This window comes from Pseudophryne corroboree, chromosome 6 (genome assembly GCF_028390025.1).
Source record: "Pseudophryne corroboree isolate aPseCor3 chromosome 6, aPseCor3.hap2, whole genome shotgun sequence".
NCBI classification, from domain to species: Eukaryota; Metazoa; Chordata; class Amphibia; order Anura; family Myobatrachidae; genus Pseudophryne; species Pseudophryne corroboree.
This window is the reverse complement of record NC_086449.1, coordinates 569691774-569713978: the sequence shown is the minus strand read 5'-3', so window position 1 is coordinate 569713978 and position 22205 is coordinate 569691774. Positions and strand designations below refer to the sequence as shown.

At 39.9% G+C, this 22205-nt stretch overlaps 2 protein-coding genes across 5 annotated transcripts in view; one reads left to right on the top strand and one right to left on the bottom strand.

Moving 5' to 3' along the window:
- SYCP3 (synaptonemal complex protein 3) overlaps positions 1 to 22205 on the bottom strand; it is a 596881-nt gene that overhangs the window by 108269 nt on the left and 466407 nt on the right. The window contains exon 9 of one of the 3 annotated variants that reach the window (XM_063927816.1): positions 14905 to 15316. The exons of the other annotated variants lie outside the window; for them this stretch is intronic. Coding sequence (XP_063783886.1) covers positions 15314 to 15316 — 3 coding nt within the window. The 3' untranslated portion in view covers positions 14905 to 15313. Of the gene's footprint in view, positions 1 to 14904; positions 15317 to 22205 lie in introns of those variants that run through there. 3 annotated transcript variants of the gene reach the window in all.
- CHPT1 (choline phosphotransferase 1) overlaps positions 1 to 22205 on the top strand; it is a 107369-nt gene that overhangs the window by 54611 nt on the left and 30553 nt on the right. For both annotated transcript variants that reach the window (XR_010179539.1, XM_063927812.1), the window contains exons 3-6: positions 66 to 207; positions 1754 to 1838; positions 14119 to 14250; positions 14753 to 14911. Coding sequence is in view for 1 of the 2 variants with exons in the window: in XM_063927812.1 (XP_063783882.1) it covers positions 66 to 207; positions 1754 to 1838; positions 14119 to 14250; positions 14753 to 14911 (518 nt within the window). In the remaining variant the exon portion in view is untranslated. The remainder of the gene's footprint in view (positions 1 to 65; positions 208 to 1753; positions 1839 to 14118; positions 14251 to 14752; positions 14912 to 22205) is intronic.

Below are 22205 nucleotides of genomic sequence, written 5' to 3'. Positions count from 1 at the left end.
GCAAAGTTAGCATCAATAAATGGGTGTTTCTTCCTAATTGTAATGAGTGATCTCTTCCTGTGCAGTGTTTGTTGCAGTGGGGACAATTGGTGCGGTGAGACTTGGAACCATGCCCAGCTGGATGTTCTACTGCTGCTTTGTCAGCATGTTCATGTTCTTCTGTGCTCAGTGGCAGACGTATGTGTCCGGCACACTGAGGTTTGGAGTGTAAGTTACTTTTAATTGTTACCTTATTATAATTCCATAGTCCTATGCGAAGTCCCTTAAAGAGTTTGTTTTATGCAAGTGTAATATTTAAGAATATTAAAAGTTAAACCAGTAAGTTTACAATGAACGATTTTTCATGTATGGCAATAATGTAAGGTATTGTATGTTGACATATAATAAATTAATACCTAATAATGAACTATATATAGTTACCCCTATATTAAACATTCAGTCAGGAGACCGACGCTGGGATCCCGACAGCTGAGATACCGGCGGCAAGTGCAGTGTGTCCCCTCGCGGGCTCGATATGCTACGGGCCCAGTGGCGACCTTAGGTTGTCACAGGGTTATTTTCCCCCTCGGGTGGTGGCGTGGAACACCACCCAAGTGGGGATTCCAGCTGGCAGTCGGTATTCCGACCATCGGTATTTCACCGGGTGTCTGGATTCTGGCGTCTGTATCCTGACAGCTGGGATCCCGACAGCTGGTAAATTGACTTTCTCCCTTATCACACATATTGCCCTTTGCCCCTATGGTGTTAATCTCAGATTAACAATTGTAAAGCCCAGCGTATTATGCTGGTGCTATAGACGTAAATGTTGATAAATAATTGCATAAACTATCATATTGTCTTCTGTATTTTTAAACATTAGCTTACATTGTCAGAGTTAAAGTACAGAGTTTTCCTTAGCAATATCAACGTCACATTTTGTCTAGGGAGTTTTGGTTGACATTTTATGTAAATATTAGTAATTGTTCATAAAGTATACCAGGGACATTAACAGCATTGTCTGAGTAATAACTGTGTCTTAAATTCATCCAACCCCCTGGGTTATGTATTGGTACCACCTTCATCTCTCCGTAGCATTATAAACAAGCATTTATTATTATTAAATTACCTATATAGTGCCAGAGTATTCCATTGTGATTTACATTTGGTAACCAACAGTAATAAGACTGGGTAATATCAGTCAGACATAGGGGGAGATTCAATTGTTTTTGCGCACCCAATCTCCCATCTACAGTGACAGGAGATCGGGAGTCGCATTTTAGATATTGTTTTTTGTTATTGCACTGATTGCGCCCAACTAGACCAGGTATATAGCGCCCGTGAATAGCGGCTAATCCCATGTAAAGTCCTGATTAGAGTGCACAAACTACCGTTTGGAAACCTAAACCTCGGACTTGGCACACATTTCTTCTTGCACCTCAGGAGCCCGTGAGAAGAAATGTCACCCCCTCTGCTAATGTTCGTCTAAACAGAACAACAATTGAATTGTTCCATATTGGCCCCTTAAGCAGTAGCCTCGGGGATAAAACAAATGAATCTCCCCCATAGTAGAGGTAAGAGGGCCCTGCTTGCAATCTGTGTAGGTATTTACATATCTGTAATCCTATACATTCAACAGAAGTCAAGCCAGGTGCCATTTGGTAATGGTGTTGCATTAAAAGATTCTAACAATTGGTTCATTGTCACTCCCTGGAGAAAATTATCTTTTTATCATACTTTCAGCATGTTAAATATAACACCCTTTTTCTGTTCTAAGGATTGACGTAACAGAACTTCAGCTATCTGTGACCGTGGTCTTTTTGCTGTCTGCATTTTGCGGAACAACTTTTTGGGACTATGAGGTAATATGATTAAAGAAAGGAGTGTGCTGACTGCACAGATTTTTTAGGCATACCTAACAAATATCAAAATATAGATATAACCCAGTTCCGATCCAGAAAAATAACCATGCGTATGGACTTCTGGAAAAAGCTGTTGGTGCTCCCTAAGAGTACAATGGACATAAGAACATAATAAAACATAACGTTTATTCATTATCACCATAATATGAGAACATAGTATGATTAAACCCTTACTTTGTACACAAGAGCTATATGCCATTTCTGTTGTGACCCTATTAAAGGGGTTTAATCATTATTATTGTTTACAGTTTCTTATACCTCGTTCACACTGCTATCAAAAATCCGGATTATTGCACATGAACGCACAGTAATCCGGGTTTATGTGCAGTGTGAAGGGGGTCCAGGACAAATTCCTGGGTCGCCTGACCCGGTATTTCAATCCGGGAATAAAGAAGGGTTATTCCCGGGTAAATACCGGGTCAGGCGCAGTGTGAACAAGTGTACCCGGATCGATGCGTTCCGGGACCCTACCACACTATACGAGCAGGCGGTGCTTGTAGATCATCTGATTTCCAAGCGCCGCCCCCGCATGTGACCCGGTGATGTCATCGACACGGCAGTATGCCGTGTCTGGGCTGCCAGTCTGAACGGGGTCTCAAGCAGGGAAGGTCTCGTGCACGAGTCCCGGGTGCAACCCGCCATATGCCAGTGTGAACATGGTATAATATAGCGTAGCATATTCTGTTGCACTTTACACTTGGGAACAGCAGTGGTAAGACAAAACTGGGTGTTGCAATAATGACCACAGCCACATCTGTATGTGAAATTAGTAAATGAGTCAACATGAATAGTTGTCGACTTTATAAAGTATTAAGGTGTGTGTATGTTCTCAATAAGCGGGAAAGCTAGATGCTTTTAAAGGTACCCCACATGCAAATACACCCCATTGCAGAGACCGTAGAGGGGAAAATCTGTTCTGTACTAATGTTGTCTGAACTCCCACACTTTTAGAGGGTTTCCTTCTGAAACTAGAGCATAGTTGAGGCATTCATCTGTTTCTCTTTGCTTTCTGCTGCCAATGGAAGCTTTCTTGAGACCGGACAGATCTTGAGGTAATTATATTGTTACTAAGATAACTAGTGTCTAAATCAGTGGTTCGCAAACTGGGTTCTGCGGGGCACTTGTAGGGGTACCACGGGTTGGCGGTTCAGAGCCAAATCATGGTCTTTATGGTCACGGTGGTAGGCCAGAGCAGTGCTTGTGGCTGCCAACCATAAAATACGTGGACAAACAGAAGTACAGCCATGTCCACCACCACATAACTGAACTGAAGAAGAACAGATAAGCACAATTGACCTTCATTTTAATAATTTTTGCAGAATTTCTCACTAAAACTTTTGGCTTAGGGGTGCTGTGTAAATAATGCTGATACTCTAGGGTGCCATTATTCAAGAAAGTTTGGGAACCACTGGTCTAAATGAAGTATGCATGCAGTAAAAATATATAATACGGATCTGTTTATCTTAAAGAATAAAGAGTGGAGTCCTATAAGCAAGTCTTAACTCTGATTTATAGTCACTCTCCTGTGATTTTCTGTTCCTTACTTTAACATCACTGATTCAGAAGTATCATGTTGCCTCCATTTTTTAGCCTTGCATGTGCTGTTAAAGTAGAGCTATCACCTAAAGTCAGGCAAGGAAGGCTATGACATTAGAAGCTATGCTTGACTGGACTGATTTTGCAATGTTCGATCCTACTCTTCAACCCCTATGTAGATCAGGAGATAGCAGTGCTGCTTCTTTTTAAGCAGTGTTATTAAGGCAGGCATTCCAAACCTCTGTCCTCAAGGCACACTAAAGCTGGGCATACACTATGCAATTATCTGGCAGTCGCGGATTTAACCAATTTGCATGAACAACATTTTGGGGGGGGAATTCAAATGTTTGAAAAGTCGGTTGGATGTCTGTTTTTTCCTGTCTATTAGATAGGAAAAAACAGACACCCAACTGACTTTTCAAACAATTGAATATCCCCTTTTGTGTCCTTTTTCCAGTGTTTGGGAACAAATGGTCGATTGTTATCTGCTCTCATACATTAACATATTTTCATTCCAACCAGCCAGACCTGGCAGATTATCAGTCAGTTAATTGTATAGTGTAAGCCCAGGTTGATATCCAGGCTTCAGCACAGTTGGGTAAATCAAACTAACTGACGTACTAAGTAAGTCACCTGTGCTCAAGCATGGATATTACTGGGAATGCTTGTATTAAGGGAAGGGCTCACAGATATTCTAATATCACAAACTGAAAAATCCTGTTGCTGCAATAGGATCCCTTTCAGATATAGACTAAAGCTGGATACACACTATAAAATTATCTGTCCTATCTTTCTGTTTGCAACTAAAATCTCGTAATGTATGGGAACAAATGACAATTGAAAACAGACAACAGTGGTCATTCAGACAAATTGGCTAATACTGTTTGATGTAACCAATTTATCCAAACAACCATTTTTGTCTGTTTTCTGAATTTTAGGAGCAAATGGTTGATTGTCATTTGCTCCCAGACATTACCAGATTTTAATTCAAGCCAGATTGGACAGATAATCTTACAGTGTGTATCCAGCTTTACATGTGTGGTCTGTAGTACATGCAGAAGATGATGGCATGCTAAAAGGAGTCCTCTATCAACATCATCTACAGCATTCAATATATATATATATATATATATATATATAATATATACACACACACACACACACACACACACACACACACACACACACACACACACACACTATGTATGTACATTTTTGACAGGACTTTTGTTTTGCTTGGCAAGCTATGTGTTAATTAGTGATTTCCTCAGATATAATTCATATATCTAAACATACAAGGAATTGGGTGCACATATAAAAGAATTCATAATTATAGAATTACTATCAGTTCAAGCACCTCAATACTGAGTAAATTAGCTGCTCCTATAAGACAATCTGGATCTCGATTATATAAGCATAATAGTATCACTGAATAAGACCAACAGAAACCAAAGTGTCTGGCGCTAGATTATTTTGTACTTTTTCTCTTAATAAAGAGAAAAGAAAGAACAACCTATAATCGTCTGCCTTCCCAACGTGGACCTGGATATCCACCCGATATGCAATATGCAACCAAGAAAAAATATAGGTGAAGGCGCACAGATATATGGAAAAACCGACTGCTGTTTTGATGCAAATTATACATTTATTAATAATTAAAAATATATTCTTAAAATACACACAATTGTAAAAGATTTTGGTACATTTACCACAAGACCAACAAACAATGAAACTGTTAATTCCGCACAATGTTAATTATTCCACACAGACTGATGGTTCAATTAATACATTACTCCTTCAGGAGTTCACTTAACCACATGTACCTAATCTAGAAAATGGTGATCATACTCCTCCAGCAAATATAATCAGATTCCATGCACATATAGATTTAAATGATTTTTTAGTCCCAAGCAAAAAGCTGTTAGTTGTGCAGAGAAAGATGGGAAACTTAATTACATGCACCTTAGATGATATAGAGAATTAGTAAACAAGTTCTCCTTCAGCTGATATTTTAGTCCAAAAGAAAAAAGCTGTTAGTTATGGAGAATTTAAATTATGAACCAGAAGGCTTAATTGCATGCACCTTAATAGATGAAATAGTTCTCCTTCAAATAAATTGCTTTACTTTCATACGCACATGAGGTCATAACATGAATTCAAATGCCAGCTGAATAATGGTTTATGTTGAATTAATGACTGAGTTCAGAGCATGCATGCACCATTTGAAGAAAGGTATAGCTGGTGTGTGAAATGGTAACCGATACTTAACTTCACCCGTATGTGAGTCTCAGGAGCGCTCCTGTGTTGAAAGACCCGTGTGTCCTCCTGGTTGTTCCTCCTGCTTGGTTCCCAGTGGCCAGGGTCCCGATGTCTGATGCAGGGGATGGAGGGCTTGTAGCTAACCACGCAGTCGTGTAAGTCACAGCAGCTGTGGGATGGTGGAAACGCCGATGTGTGTCGCGTGCTGCGACTTCCGGTTTCGGGCTTCCGGATTCTTGCGTTCCACCTGCGGTTCACTTGAGAATAAGTCACCTGACGCGTTTCTCCGCCCACAAAGATGGCGGTTTCATCAGAGGATGATACGTTCATTCTCCTGGTCTCTTTTTATCCCCTCCAAGGGCTCCCAATTGGACAATTAGTGTTAACTCTTCATTTCCCTTAAACTAAGGTGCATTCCTATTTAACCTTGTTAGCATTATTTTTATAACACAGCAATAGTTAATATATACATTATTAGCTCGTTAATACGTCTTTACTAGTATTTAAAAAATACAAACAGTACATATTATTATTAATATTGAGGTGCCTGTCAATTAATTATAAAATTGAATAAAAAATAAAAATAAATATAAATATAAAGGAACATAATTTTCATTTATTTATATAGCCATCCAAAAACCATTTAATACCTGATAACTATAAACAAATATGTACATGTGTGTACACACATAAAGAGCATGTACACAACATGTGCATAGAACGATAAATAGATTAGAGAAAATTTCTCTTGTATACATTTTTCAATTATTATTGATAATTCATATTTGTTTGGCAGATACTTTTTATAAATATAAAAATATATATATAATTATATTTAGCAAAAAAAACCAGAAAGTCAATGAACAAACAAATAAATATGGATATTATATAGCTCAAACAGATATATGTGTATATATATATATATAGATAGAGAGACATGAATGTATGTCTGGGGAAGAGACAGGCATACATTCAATTAACTCAGGAAGAGACAGAGAACTTATATAAAAACAGAGGACTTATATAAAGAGAAAAAGAAATTCAAAATCGAAATTTGGTATTTCTTGTTTGATCTTTGGTATTCACCATTAGACACTCGATAGTCTTTATTTATATTTTTATTATTTATATTTATTTATTTTTATTTCCATTACCTATTTCCAGTATTATTGTCATTTTTATTGTTTTTATTTTTGTTTCTATTTTCATTTATATTTTTAATTTTTAATTTTTAATATTGTCATTATCATTATAATGATTATTAGTATTATTAATATATGAATAGGGGAGAACATCATGATTCTTATATACTGTTAAGTTCAATGCTCTCATTCATCCCTAATGGTTCTAATGTCTTCAGTCGGAATATCCAATAGGCTTCCCTTCTGCATAGCAGATTGAATCTATCCCCCCCTCTTTCGGTCAATCTAACTTGTTCAATTATACATATATTCATGTTTTTTAGCTCCCCTTGTTGACAATGGTTCATGTGTCTTGAAACACTATGTAAAACACTTTTCTTCAGAATATTGCGTCTATGTTCTAAGAACCGTGTTTTAAATTTCCTAATGGTGCGACCAACATATTGCTGGCCACACCCACAGGTGAGTAAATACACAACATAGGAGGACTCACAATTAGTGAAGTCCTCCATGTGATGTACTTCTCCTGTGATGGTGGACTTGAAGCTGGTGACTTTCCTAGTGCTAACATAGTCACAAGTGAGACACCTGCTTTTGGCACATTTGAAGAAACCCTTCGGTCTTTCTAATATCCAATTCTTAATACCTAAACTTTTTTCTATCTTATCAGTCTCTTGTTTGGGTTTTCTTTTCCCGAACAGACTAGGGGCTAGTTTCGATTGTAATGTATCCGACTTCCTATAAACTACTCTCAAATTGGTGTCAGATCCTACATTTAATATGGTGTCTGCTTTCAGTATAGCTGAATTCTGATTAATAATTCTCCTGATATCCGCAGCATGAGTGTTGTACTGGGTCACAAAAACCAAGGTATCCCCACTTTCCTTTCTTCCTTCTCCTTTACTTTGACCACTCGTTTTATTGGTACCTTTATCTTTAGTTTTATAATTGTGGTTATTCTCACAATCACTAATATTATATTTATTTTGTGTTTTTTGTAAGTAATACACATCTATCTTTCTTATTAGTGTCCTCCAACGCATTCTTTAGGATATGAGGAGGATAACCTTGATCTTCAAAAGCTTCATATACTAATTTGACCTGTTCTTGGTATGTGTTTTGACTGGAACAATTTCTTTTGATCCTATAAAATTGGCTTTTGGGGACATTGTCCCGCCAAGCACGTAGATGACTGCTATCATACCTAAGGAAATTATTTGTGTCTACTGGCTTAAAGAAGGTCTTAGTTTCTATATTTTCTGCCCCAGACAGGAGTGCAACGTCCAAAAAAGTTATAAAGTGAGGGTGTGCAGAGTGCGTAAATTTTAAACCAAATTCATTACAATTAAGGTGATTAACAAATGAAGTGATCGAAGTTAAATCCCCATCCCAAATAAAAAACAAATCATCAATGTACCGCTTATAGAGGACCAGATTCGCCCCCAAGTCAGCACCCCAAATGAGCGCATCCTCAAGTGCACCCATATAGAGGTTGGCATAACTCGGGGCGAACCTGGTCCCCATAGCGGTACCCCGTGTCTGTAAATAAAATTGTTTATTAAATGTGAAATAATTGTGTTCCAATATGTATTTTATTGATGCCACTATAAACATCCTCAGTTTCTCTTCCAAGGATGAATCTTTATCCAACACCTGAGTGATTACTTCCAATCCCTTCTCATGGGGTATATTGGAATAAAGCGATTCTACATCGCATATGAGGAAATGATATGATTTTTTCCATTTTATTTCTTTGATGATATTTAAAAATTGTGTCGTATCCCTCGTATACGATTCCAGCTTAGTGACATATTTTTGTAAATGTGCATCAACAAAATGTGACAAATTAGAGGTGATAGACCCAATACCAGAAATAATGGGATGACCTGGGGGTGAAATAAGTGTCTTGTGAATTTTTGGTAAATGATAATAAATTGGAGTGATGGGATAAGGGGTAAAAATAAACTGCCAAGTATCTTTGGAAATTGCACCCCTGTCTAGGGCATCGTCCAAGAGGACCTTAAGTTCCCTCTGAAAGACCAATGTCTGGTTCGAAGGTAGAACTTGATAGAACAGTTTATTACCCAACTGGGAGGACGCCTCTTTTAAATAGTCACTCGTATTTTGGATTACGAGACCCCCGCCTTTATCGGCTTTCTTAATGGTTATATTTTCATCCATCATCAAACTATTGAGGGCTCTACGTTCATCATTTGTCAGATTATCTTTATATGGGGTTTTGTCTGCTTTCTCACATAATTTTCTAATTTTTCTTTCTTTATAGAAGTCCTCTGTTTTTATATAAGTTCTCTGTCTCTTCCTGAGTTAATTGAATGTATGCCTGTCTCTTCCCCAGACATACATTCATGTCTCTCTATCTATATATATACACATATATCTGTTTGAGCTATATAATATCCATATTTATTTGTTTGTTCATTGACTTTCTGGGTTTTTTTGCTAAATATAATTATATATATATTTTTATATTTATAAAAAGTATCTGCCAAACAAATATGAATTATCAATAATAATTGAAAAATGTATACAAGAGAAATTTTCTCTAATCTATTTATCGTTCTATGCACATGTTGTGTACATGCTCTTTATGTGTGTACACACATGTACATATTTGTTTATAGTTATCAGGTATTAAATGGTTTTTGGATGGCTATATAAATAAATGAAAATTATGTTCCTTTATATTTATATTTATTTTTATTTTTTATTCAATTTTATAATTAATTGACAGGCACCTCAATATTAATAATATGTACTGTTTGTATTTTTTAAATACTAGTAAAGACGTATTAACAAGCTAATAATGTATATATTAACTATTGCTGTGTTATAAAAATAATGCTAACAAGGTTAAATAGGAATGCACCTTAGTTTAAGGGAAATGAAGAGTTAACACTAATTGTCCAATTGGGAGCCCTTGGAGGGGATAAAAAGAGACCAGGAGAATGAACGTATCATCCTCTGATGAAACCGCCATCTTTGTGGGCGGAGAAACGCGTCAGGTGACTTATTCTCAAGTGAACCGCAGGTGGAACGCAAGAATCCGGAAGCCCGAAACCGGAAGTCGCAGCACGCGACACACATCGGCGTTTCCACCATCCCACAGCTGCTGTGACTTACACGACCGCGTGGTTAGCTACAAGCCCTCCATCCCCTGCATCAGACATCGGGACCCTGGCCACTGGGAACCAAGCAGGAGGAACAACCAGGAGGACACACGGGTCTTTCAACACAGGAGCGCTCCTGAGACTCACATACGGGTGAAGTATCGGTTACCATTTCACACACCAGCTATACCTTTCTTCAAATGGTGCATGCATGCTCTGAACTCAGTCATTAATTCAACATAAACCATTATTCAGCTGGCATTTGAATTCATGTTATGACCTCATGTGCGTATGAAAGTAAAGCAATTTATTTGAAGGAGAACTATTTCATCTATTAAGGTGCATGCAATTAAGCCTTCTGGTTCATAATTTAAATTCTCCATAACTAACAGCTTTTTTCTTTTGGACTAAAATATCAGCTGAAGGAGAACTTGTTTACTAATTCTCTATATCATCTAAGGTGCATGTAATTAAGTTTCCCATCTTTCTCTGCACAACTAACAGCTTTTTGCTTGGGACTAAAAAATCATTTAAATCTATATGTGCATGGAATCTGATTATATTTGCTGGAGGAGTATGATCACCATTTTCTAGATTAGGTACATGTGGTTAAGTGAACTCCTGAAGGAGTAATGTATTAATTGAACCATCAGTCTGTGTGGAATAATTAACATTGTGCGGAATTAACAGTTTCATTGTTTGTTGGTCTTGTGGTAAATGTACCAAAATCTTTTACAATTGTGTGTATTTTAAGAATATATTTTTAATTATTAATAAATTTATAATTTGCATCAAAACAGCAGTCGGTTTTTCCATATATCTGTGCGCCTTCACCTATATTTTTTCTCAGTATCACTGAATAAACTGGAAAGAGAGCGCTTTAAAAAAAAACAATTATATTTAATCACATTATAAATACAAGGTCACAGTCAATAAAACATGAAATATAATGGATGATCCAATGTCAATAGTTAGACTGGTATAAATGCAGAGTTTTTGTTTTTTATATACAATGTTGCTCTCCGTAGTATTTATTTGTATCGGTGGCTGTTAGTCTTAGAATAGATTAGTTTAGTAACAGTCTTAGGGGTCAATTCAATTTGCTGACAGTTGAATAGCGCCGGGAATTAACTCCCGGCGCTATTCAATACAGCGCCATATGACACTTAATTGTCGGGAATTCCTCTCGCACCCCCGGGGAAGAAGTGAGACCAGAAATCCAATAAAAGTGCTGGCGCGATGCTGATTCTGTCGGGAATCTGCATCGCACCGGGCAGTTAAGTCGGAGAATGCCCGTTCTCCCGACAAATCAACCTGTTAAGTCTGGGAGAACGGGCATTTGCCGACTTAACATGAGCAGAATTGAATAGTGACGGGACCTAATTCCCGTCACTATTCAACTGTCGGCAAATTGAATTGGTATCCGGACTCCAGGTCGACAGCAAAAAGGTCGACACACCTTAGGTCGACGCCAATTGGTCGACACACCTCAGGTCGACATGGACAAAATGTCGACAGGAACAAGGTCGACATGGAAAAAGGTCGTCATGACTTTTTCCCGATTTTTTTTTTCTTTTTCTTTTTTGGATCCTTTTCATACTTTACGATCCACGTGGATTACGATTGGAACGGTAAAGTGTGCCGAGCGAAGCGGTAGCGGAGCGAAGGCACCATGCCCGAAGCATGGCGAGCGAAGCGGTGCACTAATTGGGGTTCCCGGTCACTCTACGAAGAAAACGACACCAAAATAATATAAACTCATGTCGACCTTTTTCCATGTCGACCTTGTTCCTGTCGACCTTTTGTCCACGTCGACCTTAGGTGTGTCGACCAATTGGTGTTGACCTAAGGTGTGTCGACCTTTTTGCTGTCGGCCCTCAGTCCCAGACCCATTGAATTGACCCCTTAGATAGATACTGTTGCAAGCTTGTACTGGCGCTTGGTCAGGCACGTTATGCTCAGACCCCCAGAACAGTGTATATTGTTGTTAGTTCTCGCCCATGATGGTTGAATGAGATTGCCGTCAGTCAGACCTCCCACCAGGGTTTTAAAGATGGATAGGGTACTTTCAGGTTGTCTGGAAGACAACATTAAACTAGTATTTAGAAAAGTGAATAGACTCTCAATTATCAGCTTCTGGTGGTTCAAGTATAATTAAATCAGAAAATGGTTGTTGTAAATGTTTGAAGACGAGATGTGTTACATGTAACTTTACATGTAACTTTGTAAGACATGAAAGCCATGATTTTTCATCCCCTAAGGATATACAAAATGCTAAAATTGATATTGTAGGATCTATACATTGCCAAACTACATTTGTTATATACTTACTAACTTGCATCTGTGGTATCCAATAATTTGGTAGGACCACTCGATCGCTTAATACAAGGTTTTTGAAACATAGGAGACTCATTCTTAAGACTGTGACTACCCATAGTGTTCCCAGACAAGTCACCCAGGAACATAGTGGTGATATAAAGGTCCTTTCCATGAAGGGCATAGAACATATTGAAAATATGTTTTATTGACTGTGACCTTGTATTTATAATGTGATTAAATACAATTGTTTATTTTTATAAGCGCTTCTTTTTTCTGGTTTATTCAGTGATACTATTATGCTTATGTATTAATTAGGCCTTATGCCCACTTGCGCTTTGATTTAAAATCCCAAATATGTGTAAAAAGTGGTTACGATCTTTTGTGTTGAACACATTGACTGAATCATAAATTTTAAAAAAAATGCAACATACCCGGGTGCAAGTAAAAATGTGAGTGTAAACACAGTAAAAGCGAGAAAATTCATAACATCAAGCGCTAGGAAATAAATCAGGAACCAAACCTTCCCTTGTGTATAAGGAGATTCCTATGAAAAGCAGTTCTTCATCAACTTTCCTTCCAACCGTATGTCTTACCTGGTTCCACTCATGTACCAAATAATATGCAAAATGAAAATAAATAATACAGTGGTGAAGCATATCAATCAAAGTTCAACATCCAAAATCATAGTTTTCCCCTGTGTATGGGAAATGATCTTTATATCCTGTGTGCAAATTTCTGAAGGGGCCTCCACCAGCTTTCCCATTTGGTTGATAGATGCCATACCAAATAATTCATAGAGGTGAATGGCACATAAGGGTTTCTTTCTCTCCTATGTTTTCCGTACCAAGGCTCACACTATATCAAGGTATCTTTGCCATGGTAAGTAATCAGATGAGCGTACCCCAACACACAATTATGTGAATTCATTCAAGCATATCAAGGTTTCTTTCATCGCTTCTACAAATATATTTGGCGTACCCCAACTCACAATTCAGATGATGAATTTAGGCGCATCAAGGTATCTTTTTCAATGTCCACGAAGCCGGAAGATTTGTAAAAACAAGGGTATTTATTCTACAATAAATCGGAAGTGTTCCACCCAACACAAAGGTTAAAATACAAAAATATTCAAAATACATATAAAGTACATTGGAGCATGTTTTACACGAGCATGTTTTACAAGGAATGGGCCATGGGTAGTTGGTATATGCCACCTGACAAGTAGGGGTCCGGACAATCCTTCTCAATCAGGACCCCAATGGTCAAAAAAAAATTCCCAAGGTGAAGAAAGTGTATCACAAGGTATATGTGCTCCTTTCTGCTGCCAACGTGTTTTGGGGTATGGTCATCTGATTACTTACCATGGCAAAGATACCTTTATTTTGCATATTATTTGGTACATGAGTGAAATCAAGTATGACATGCGGTTGGAAGGAAAGTGGATAAGAAACCACTTTTCATAGGAATCGCCTTAGCTTAGACACAAGGGAAGGTTTGGTTCCTGATTTATTTCCTAGCGCTTGATGTTATGAATTTGCTCGCTTTTACGGTGTTTCGATTTTGTTGGAGATGGGCGAATTTTCGGCAGCTGTGAGCGCCTCAGAAAAACCTACTCCATCTTCCATTGTTAAAAATGTGAGTGTGTATGTCTACATGCTCTTGAAGTAAGATACAGTCGTGTGTAAAAGAAATTTGGAGAAGATTCTGAAGGGTTCACAAACTTTCAAGCACAACTGTATTGTAACACCAGCAGTTATTAGGCACAGCACTTTCATATCCCCTTTCGAAATAGTAAACATTATGTTGAATATTACACATTTTATGTTTTATTCTAAGATTCCTATGACTGGACTACCACTAAAAGTCTTTCCTCTTATTGGGATCATATCGGGAACAATTTATTCCTGCAGCAACTATTTTAGAGTGATTCTCAGCGGTGGAGTAGGCAAGAATGGATCTACTGTAGCCGTAAGTGGATTGATAAAACGTATGCTATTTTCTTTTGTACGTACAGTATGTTAGCAACGCCTTGTTTTGTAAATATGATATATAATATAATGAAGCTTTGTAGTAGTAATGGGAGAAAGGTGTAGCTTTAATCATTGGTCCAGTGTACTGTACACCACCCTGAAGCTGTTCTGGAGCATATGGTGGACTTCTGATAATTCTACCACAGCACTGCTTTTCTGAGACTGTCCATGCTACCAAATAGAACTCAAATTCCAGAAAGAAAATACAAAGAAAATCACTACAGTAGTCAAGATTGTTCATTATATTGGAAGGTCCTGTGTCAGAAAAGATAATTTTAGCTTCCATTTGCTTTTATTACATAGGTTGTATAAGTTTGAAAAATTACTAGTCTGGATTGACAAGAATGTAACTAAAGGTTCTGCAAATACTATTTCTAAAAAAACCATGGAAGTCCTAAGAAGAATGACATAATAAACACCCATTTTAAACCTTTTGACAGGGAACCAGCGTTCTTTCTCCTGGCCTTCATATTGGACTGGTTCTTACACTGGGACTAATGATTTACATTAAGTCAGCAACTGACTTATTCTACAAACACCCGGCTCTTTACACGTTAACATTTGGGTTTGTGAGTGCCAAAATTACTATCAAGCTTGTGGTAAGTCTTTTCTTCTTAACACATGATGTCTATGACTTGTATGCATATTATGGTGTTCGTTTTTTGGGAGGATCAGTGGTGTATCTGTAATGGGTGCAGGGCCAGGGGGGCCTGCACCCATACCCATCTGAGACGTGCCTTGGTGCTGCAGAACTCAATGGGAAAATAGTGTGGTTGCCATTTCCCCCAGAGATTGTGCATGTGCAGTCGGAAATCACCGGGAAAATGGAGTAGGCCATATGTTGGTTACCAATCACGAATTTCACTTTAAAATAGAAAGATTTGGCTAGAAATAACTTTATTGTAGTTCTTCCTAAGGGGCAGATTTATTTAGGCATAGAAGCAGCTGGAACGGGTCCTGGTGGCTTGCAAGAAATAACTGCTTGGTCTGGTCAGCCATCCTTACTGCCAAAAGAGGGTGTTAGAAGGTTTAATTAAGAAAACTTAAATTATTTTTTTTAACTTTTTGTAAAAAAAAAAAAAAAAAAAAGAATTATTATAACTGTACAAAATAAAACTATCCTTCCAGAAATTTGTTTTGTACACAGTCAACTGCCATCGTGTGTGTGTGTGTGTGTGTGTGTGTGTGTGTGTGTGTGTGTGTGTGTATACAGCCATGCCATTTGCATTTACAAATAAATCATAAATATCCAGAGTAATTTTTTTATGCCCTTAAATGAGGATCACTTAGAGAATTTGTCCATGGAGACCAGAGGGTCAATTCAGTTAGCCAAGAGGGAAGGAAGTTCTTTTTGTAATAGTGTAGAAATGCTGGCAATGGCACCTCAGCCCCACTCGCGACCTGTCTCATCTCAGACGCATGGATTTTTGGCCGCAGCCCCTTATTGTGAATTTGTTTACTGAAAATAGTAATAAAAATCATAGTTTAAAAAAATCGGAGTTCGGAGGTACTGTAAATGCTGCATACAGTATAAGCAATACCTAACCACGCGCCAAGGAGACCTACGGCTAATTGTATTTACCCCCGATATGATCTCATTTAACTATGCAGTTCCACAGTGTATAAAAAAAAAAAGGTAAAAAAAAAAAAGGAAATGTTCGGTTTCATTAACCCATTTGCTTTGCTTCTGATGCTTGTCTCGCCCTGTGTGAAGGCCGTTTTATGACGTTCTTGCTCGTCACATTCCAACATCAAGATCACTGGGTTTTGTTGTTTTTTTAATGCGGTACCGACACAAATTATACTTTGTTTATTAAAGAAGACTTTTATTTTCAGAACATACCATCAGACTTTGTTCTGATGGTATGAGGACACTGGGGTTCCATTTAGTACCATGGGGTATAGACGGGTCCACTAGGAGGCATGGGCACTTTAAGAATTTGATAGTGTTGGCTGGCTCCTCCCTCTATGCCGCTCCTACCAGACTCGGTCTGGGAAACTGTGCCCGAGGAGACGGACATACTTCGAGAGAAGAATGGATAAGAATAGTGGTGAGATTCTGAACCAGCACACACAAGAGGAAAGCCTAGCTAACCAAACTTGGAACAGCAACGGCTGAACCAACATTACTTAACCAAGTAACAGTGCAGGAAGAATGAAGCACTGGGCGGGCGCCCAGTATCCTCTACGGACTACGAGAAAAGGATTTACTAATTAAAATCCTTTTTTCTCTTACGTCCTAGAGATTACAGGGGTCCATTTAGTACCATGTGGATGTACCAGAGCTCCCAAACCGGGTGGGAGAGTGCTGAGGTTCCTGCTGAACTGATTGACAAAATTGAAGGTCCTCAGAGGCCAAAGTATCGAACTTGTAGAACTTTGCAAACGTGTTCGAACCTGGCCAAGTAGCTGCTCGGCAGAGCTGTAAAGCCGAGACACCCCGGGCAGCCGCCCAGGAAGAACCCGCCTGTACAGATTTTGGACATGGCAAACATGCCGTGGAATAAGCATGCTGGATAGTAAGTCTGATCCAGCGTGCAATAGTCTGCTTTGAAGCAGGACACCCAACCTTATTGGGATCATAAAGAACAAACAGTGAGTCCGTCTTTCTGTGAAGAGCTTTTCTTTTCACATACACCTTCAAAGCCCTCACAACATCCAAAGACTTTGAAGTAGCAGAGGTGTCGGTGACAACCGGGACCACAATAGGTTGGTTGTTGTGAAACGCAGACACCACCTTAGGAAGAAATTGCTGACGAGTTCTGAGTTCAGCTCTGTCCTCATGGAAAATTAAATAGGGACTTTTGTGAGACAAAGGCCCCAGCTCCGACACGCATCTTGCTGAAGCCAAGGCCAACAGTGTGACGGTCTTTCACGTAAGAAATTTTACGCCCACCTCCTGCAACTGCTCAAACCAGTCCGATTGGAGAAAATGCAGCACCACATCGAGATCCCAAGGTGCCATGGGAGGCACAAAGGGAGGTTGGATGTGCAGAATAAACTTTGTTGTCGGGAAATATACTGGATGCTGAAATTTGGTTCCTTACATCCGGATGGGCTAAATGAGAGTATTGAACTAAATACAGTTCAATAGGAACTTTAGACATCCATGATATCTGTAGGGACGGTGTCATGTTGGTCTCTCACTTATGATTGACCATTCCCTAACTATAGATGTGTGTGTCATACATGTATGAATTTTTGAAGGCTCCTTTCATTTTTTTCTCCCCCTCCAAATGACTCCTCCTTTTCCATTCATTTATCTCCCTCCACCCCCTCCCGCTCCCTTTCTTTTAAATCTTCTTCTGTAAGATTCTGTCATTATCTATTCTAATAAATGAGAAATCTAATTCCCTGTATTATGAGTAACACAATATTAGTTACAATTTTGTGTTCCTTATGAAATATGGTGTTGTTATTATGAAAATACGGGTGTGTGGTGGACCATCTGCGATGTCATGTGATTTGATGTGGTCACGTGACTGCGGGCAAGACATCACAGACCTATGCTTTTCAGTTGTTTTAGTACATAAAGTATCTAGAAACCCCTCCTGTGATCTAATGTGGGGTCCCATGTTTTTATTGGTATCCGATCACATGGTCGACCATGTTATGGTCGACAGTCATTAGGTCGACCACTGTTGGTCGACATGGAAATGGACGACACATGAAAGGTCGACACATGAAAAGGTCGACATGAGTTTTTTAACTTTTTTTTCTTTTGGGGAACTTTTCCATACTTTACGATCCACGTGGACTACGATTGGAACGGTAATCTGTGCCGAGCGAAGCGAAGGCACCATGCCTGAAGCATGGCGAGCGAAGCGGTGCACTAATTGGGGTTCCCAGTCACTTTACGCAAAAAACGACACCAAAAAAAGTTTAAAAACTCATGTCGACCTTTCCATGTGTCAACCATTTTCATGTGTCGACCATGTGTCCATGTCGACCATGTGTCCATGTCGACCATGTCAATGTCGACCAATAGTGGTCGATCTAATGACTGTCGACCATAACATGGTCGACCATTCATACCGGAACCGTTTTTATTTATAAACAACCCACATAGAGACTATGCCTCCTTTTTAATGACCCCTTTTGCCTCCAGCTTCTCACTGTCCTCATCCGTGGAGCGCAGCATTAGTTTTCGGATGCGGGCGGTGCGCTCCACGGATCGCGGCGTCACTTCCGGCACGGGCGGTGTGCTCCACAGAGCGCGACGTCATTTCCGGTATGGGCGATGAGCTCCACGGGGCGCAACGTCGATTCCGGGTTTGGGGCGCACTGTGGATGCGGGATGACGCATCCATGATTCACGTGGTCAAAAATGGCCACGTGATCACGGGTGGGAAGATAGAAGTCCCGGCTATCGTGCACCCATTGGACAACTACCATCATGTGATCGGAGGTGATCACATGATGAGTGGTTTTAAATATATTTGTATAATTTTTTTTACTGTTTATAAGCCTCGTTTTTGTAAATAAATATATTCCCTATGTGTGATATAAAAGAGATTGCCTTCTGGTGTTAATTGACAACGGTTTTGTGAAAAATGATATGATGTGTCAGAATTGGGACAACAGATGTTTCTGATTTGTCTCCTGATTATAAGGGTATATATAGCCTGATAACTGAGCACTGGATTTATGCTCCTGAGGAAGCTGGCAGCTATTAGTCCAGTGAAATGCGTTGAGCTATAACTTGCAGGACCACAAGTGCGGTATCCCTTCATCTACATCTCTGGCGTTATTCTTGGACTCTTATGTTCCCATTGGATAGAATACCAACACAAGTTCCTCAACAGACCCGGATTCATCCCTGTTTGCCATTTGGATCTTCAGTGCAAAGGAGATACCTAAGGGACTTTTCCGGAACAAGTCTGGTAAACCATCTTGCACCAATTGAACTTGTGAGCATTGTGGAATAAGATTCCTAGCCAGTATAAAGAGGACAATACATTTGGAAGGGACTACCAGTGGTACCTCATATTTTAACCTATCTAAGCCCTTTAGCAATTGCTTTGGTCTACTCAATTAAGAATAGAATTATCTGTTTTAAATGTATTTGTAATAAATTTTAATTACTTGGTTTTCAAAGTATTGGTCGAAGTGTCCATTATCATTTTGAAATATCAGCCGGCGCCAGTATATCTTTTTTCCATTTTTGGAAGTGCAGAACGTCTGGACCTCAGGGAGTGAGCCAATTGTTTCTGAAAGAAAATGGACAAGGCCGAAATCTGGACTTTTATGGAGCCCAGACGTAGGCCCACATCCACTCCTGTTTGTAGAAAAAGAAGGAAACGTCCTAGATGGAATTCCACTGCAGAAAATTTTCTTCTCTCACACCAAGAGACGTATGTCTTCCAACTACGATGGTAATGCTTAGACTTTACCCCATTCCTGGCTTTGATCATAGTCTGGATAACCTTGTTAGGGATCCCTCTCCTGGCTAGAAACAGCCGTTCAACTTCCATGCCGTCAAACGTAGCCGCGATAAGTCCTGATAGACAAATGGGTCCTGTTGCAGAAGATCCTCGGGAAGAGGTAGAGGCCACGGATCTTCAAGGAGCGTCTCCCTTCTTGGCCAGTCCAGAGCAATTAGAATTGCTTGAACCTTTTCCCTTTTTATTCTCTTTAGAATTCTTGGGATCAGAGGAGGTGGAGGAAACACGTACACCATCTGATAGACCCATGGAGTCATCAGGGCGTCTACCGCCACCACCTGTGGGTCTCTCGACCTGGAACAATACCGCTTGAGCTTCTTGTTGAGACGAGAGGCCATTTATGTTGATCTGTGGATATTCCCATCGATTTGTCAAGCACCTGAACACTTCCGGGTGAAGTCCCCACTCCCCCGGGTGCAGGTCGTGTCTGCTGAGGAAGTCTGCTTCCCAGTTGTCTACTTCCGGAATAAAGACCGCTGGCAACGTCACAGCATTTCTCTCTGCCCAGAGGAGAATTCTTGACACCTCTGACATTGCTGCTCTGCTTTTCGTTCCGCCCTGTCGGTTTATGTACGTCACTGCCGTCACATTGTACGACTGGACCTGAATGGCCCAATCTTGAAGAAGATGTGAGGCCTGCAGAAGGGTGTTGTATATGGCCCTGAGTTCCAAAATGTTGATTGGAAGGACGACATCCTGACTTGACCGTTTTCCTTGAAACTGCACCCCCTGGGTGACTGCTCCCCAACCTCTAAGGCTTGCGTCTTTGGTTAGCAGAATCCAGTTCTGAATTCCGAACCTCCGACCCTCGACGAGGTGAGAAGTCCATAGCCACCACAGAAGGGAGATCCTGGCTATTGGCGACAGACTGATCCCCTGGTGCAATAATTAAAACAACTATGGATGATTGAAAAACACTTGTATTTATTAACTGACACTAATTAGCGAATAAAAACATGAATAAAATATAAAAAATATGAAATTCACAATCATATAAAATTATAGGGCATATATGGAGCTGAGAAAAAATTCAAATGTGCTGCTAATGAGTGTCCACTGAGGATCCCGGACTAGAACACTGGACAAAAGTTCCCTGGGGAAGAGAAATGGAATACAGCTGGTTTTACCCGTATGAGCGGAGGCTTCCAATTGCTTTTGAAAACAGCAGGCAAGCTGTATCACTTGTATTCAAGCTGGGTCTCTCCGATAATTGCTGCAATTGATATGTCCCACAGAGAACAATTCCAAGGCAGGTGTTCCAAAATAGATTGTCATAAGTCCATATCTGGATCCTGTTATGATGTGGAGCACTGGTAAGGGTGGCAATAGCAGCTTTTTCACACTTAACGTGTTTCCCTAGGCACGGTCACCTAGCTTCATCAGAAGTAGAGCTCCCACTGATTCAGGGCTATTTTAACCCTATTTAATCACCTGATGCCCAACAGGTGTGTAACAATAAATAATCAATCATCCACAGTATTTATAAAAACTATAATTTTGCAATGTCACAAAATAAGAATTTACTTACCGATAATTCTATTTCTCGTAGTCCGTAGTGGATGCTGGGGACTCCGTAAGGACCATGGGGAATAGCGGCTCCGCAGGAGACGGGGCACAAAAGTAAAGCTTTAGAACTACCTGGTGTGCACTGGCTCCTCCCCCTATGACCCTCCTCCAAGCCTCAGTTAGGATACTGTGCCCGGACGAGCGTACACAATAAGGAAGGATTTTGAATCCCGGGTAAGACTCATACCAGCCACACCAATCACACCATATAACTTGTGATCTAAACCCAGTTAACAGCATGATAACAGAGGAGCCTCTAGAAAAGATGGCTCACTACAGCAATAACCCGATTTTTTGGTAACAATAACTATGTACCAGTATTGCAGACAATCCGCACTTGGGATGGGCGCCCAGCATCCACTACGGACTACGAGAAATAGAATTATCGGTAAGTAAATTTTTATTTTCTCTATCGTCCTAAGTGGATGCTGGGGACTCCGTAAGGACCATGGGGATTATACCAAAGCTCCCAAACGGGCGGGAGAGTGCGGATGACTCTGCAGCACCAAATGAGAGAACTCCAGGTCCTCCTCAGCCAGGGTATCAAATTTGTAGAATTTTACAAACGTATTTGCTCCTGACCAAGTAGCTGCTCGGCAAAGTTGTAAAGCCGAGACCCCTCGGGCAGCCGCCCAAGATGAGCCCACCTTCCTTGTGGAATGGGCTTTTACAGATTTTGGCTGTGGCAGGCCTGCCACAGAATGTGCAAGCTGAATTGTACTACAAATCCAACGAGCAATAGTCTGCTTAGAAGCAGGAGCACCCATCTTGTTGGGTGCATACAGAATAAACAACGAGTCAGATTTTCTGACTCCAGCCGTCCTGGAAACCTACATTTCCAGGGCTCTGACAACGTCTAGCAACTTGGAGTCCTCCAAGTCCC